This window comes from Ipomoea nil, unplaced genomic scaffold, assembly GCF_001879475.1.
Source record: "Ipomoea nil cultivar Tokyo-kokei standard unplaced genomic scaffold, Asagao_1.1 scaffold1317, whole genome shotgun sequence".
In the NCBI taxonomy this organism is placed as follows: domain Eukaryota; kingdom Viridiplantae; phylum Streptophyta; class Magnoliopsida; order Solanales; family Convolvulaceae; genus Ipomoea; species Ipomoea nil.
Genome location: NW_017617745.1, coordinates 4,840,001 through 4,841,845, shown reverse-complemented (window position 1 = coordinate 4,841,845; position 1,845 = coordinate 4,840,001). Strand labels below are relative to the sequence as shown.

General features: G+C 40.9%; 1 protein-coding gene across 1 annotated transcript; it reads right to left on the bottom strand.

Moving 5' to 3' along the window:
- Positions 1-439: 439 nt before the first annotated feature.
- On the bottom strand, positions 440-1,494 carry LOC109185307 (E3 ubiquitin-protein ligase Os04g0590900-like). The gene has a single exon (XM_019335285.1). It carries the CDS (start codon positions 1,358-1,360, stop codon positions 524-526), a length of 837 nt encoding a protein of 278 aa, XP_019190830.1. The 5' UTR covers positions 1,361-1,494; the 3' UTR covers positions 440-523.
- Positions 1,495-1,845: the final 351 nt, after the last annotated feature.

Here is a 1,845-nt window from a genome sequence, read left to right as displayed (position 1 = left end):
AATTGCTAACACATAATATAATAATTACAGGTACAAAAACTATTAATTGTAAGTACAGAATGTGTCAACTATAGATATAGAATCTGACTTGATAATTGCTAACACATAATATGAGAGCTACAAGTACAGAAACTATCTGACTTGATAATTGCTGACACATAATATGATAGCTACAAGTACAGAAACTATCAACTGTACGTACAGAATGTGTCAACTATAGATACAAAATCTTAAGGTTATTTTTGGACCAAGGTCTACAATACTAAGGTAAACCCCCTCCATGGTATAATTTTCCGAACAGATACTACCTTGTTTCAAAAATCTTCAATTAATTTGTTAAATCAAGAAGCTGAGAAAAGTTTGCTTATATAGAACGTACCCATTCTTGAGTTCTCCATGCATACAAAAATCCAAATGAAAACCAAAACCGATGAGAAGATTTGAATCAAAATGTGGTTAACATATATAATCTTGAAATAATTAAGCTAGATTGTGAGGATATATGGGAACAAATGAAAAGAATTCAGAATGGAATCGTTGCAAGTCGGCCTCTGTTAAGCATAGGAAACAAGAATTTGGCCCTGGAAAGTGAGAGCGTGTGTCTCAACTGGGAATCTGGGAAATGATCATCATCATCCATGCGTAGAATATCAGCCACCGACAATCGGCCTTGATGATAAACATAATTCATGGACAGAGATCTTCTAATAATCTCTTGATTTTCCCCGCCATGATTATCCGCGATTGGGATCACACTATGCTCATGCCTATTATCTCTAACAGGAATCTCCGGTTCATCGCTTCTTCTTTCTTGATTTCCCGTCGAGAACACAATGCTCGCCCGGCAAAGAGGGCAATTGGAGTTGGATTTAAGCCACGGATCAATGCACGCGACGTGGAAAGCGTGGCGGCAAGTCGGCAGCAGCCGGAGGCGATCGTCCTCCTGAAATTCGCCGAGGCAAACCGGGCAATCTGAGCCGTCCACAGCTCCATCTCCCTTCCGGTACTTGAAGACGGCGATGGAGTTTATCCGGGCTTCACACAGCCCATTTTCGCCGGCGGCGGCGTTGCAGGGCTGATCCTCGTGGCTTGAACCGGGATCCGGAGAGGGGGGTCGGTTCCGGCAGTACTTGGACATGACGGCGTAGTAGCTGATGAGGAGGAAACCGGCGGCCAGAATTCCGGCGATGGCGATAATGAGAGGTGAAAAGTAGGGGCGATGAGCGGAAGAGGAGGGTGGAGGAGGAGGGGTGATCTTGTAATTACACCATTGTGGGCAGTATAGGCTGCAGAATCCTTGAGAACAGTCCCTTGTGTTCCAATATGGCACCCAAGTTTTTGGATCATTCATTGCCACCATTTAATTTTTCTGATATCAGATTCAAGAAACTAACTAGTTTTTAATTGGATGTGTTCTGTAGCACCATATCTCTACCGTAATAAATGATCATCTAGGGCTTTTGGGTTTTGTAGATAATAATGGGATGGGACTTGGGAGGGAACACTTATTAATTGTTATGCGATTGACTGAGATTTACTTTACATTGTAGATTTGTGTATAAAAATGGTGTGTCTACAGTTAATAAATTATGTTCATATTTGGTTGAGGACTTTTGAGCCTATTATGGGTTTATATTCATTACCATGTTTATTTGCCTAGTTTTGTTATCATTAATGAAAAAAAGTTATTGTGCATACATTAAATATGGATGGTTAGCTATCAACTACCATGTAGTGTGATGACATCCTGGTTATCATTATGGTTATGTTTGGTTCGCACATGGAAATCAGAATCGGAATGGTTATTAATACTTGGTAGGGTGTGTTTGGTTCGCACATGGGAAT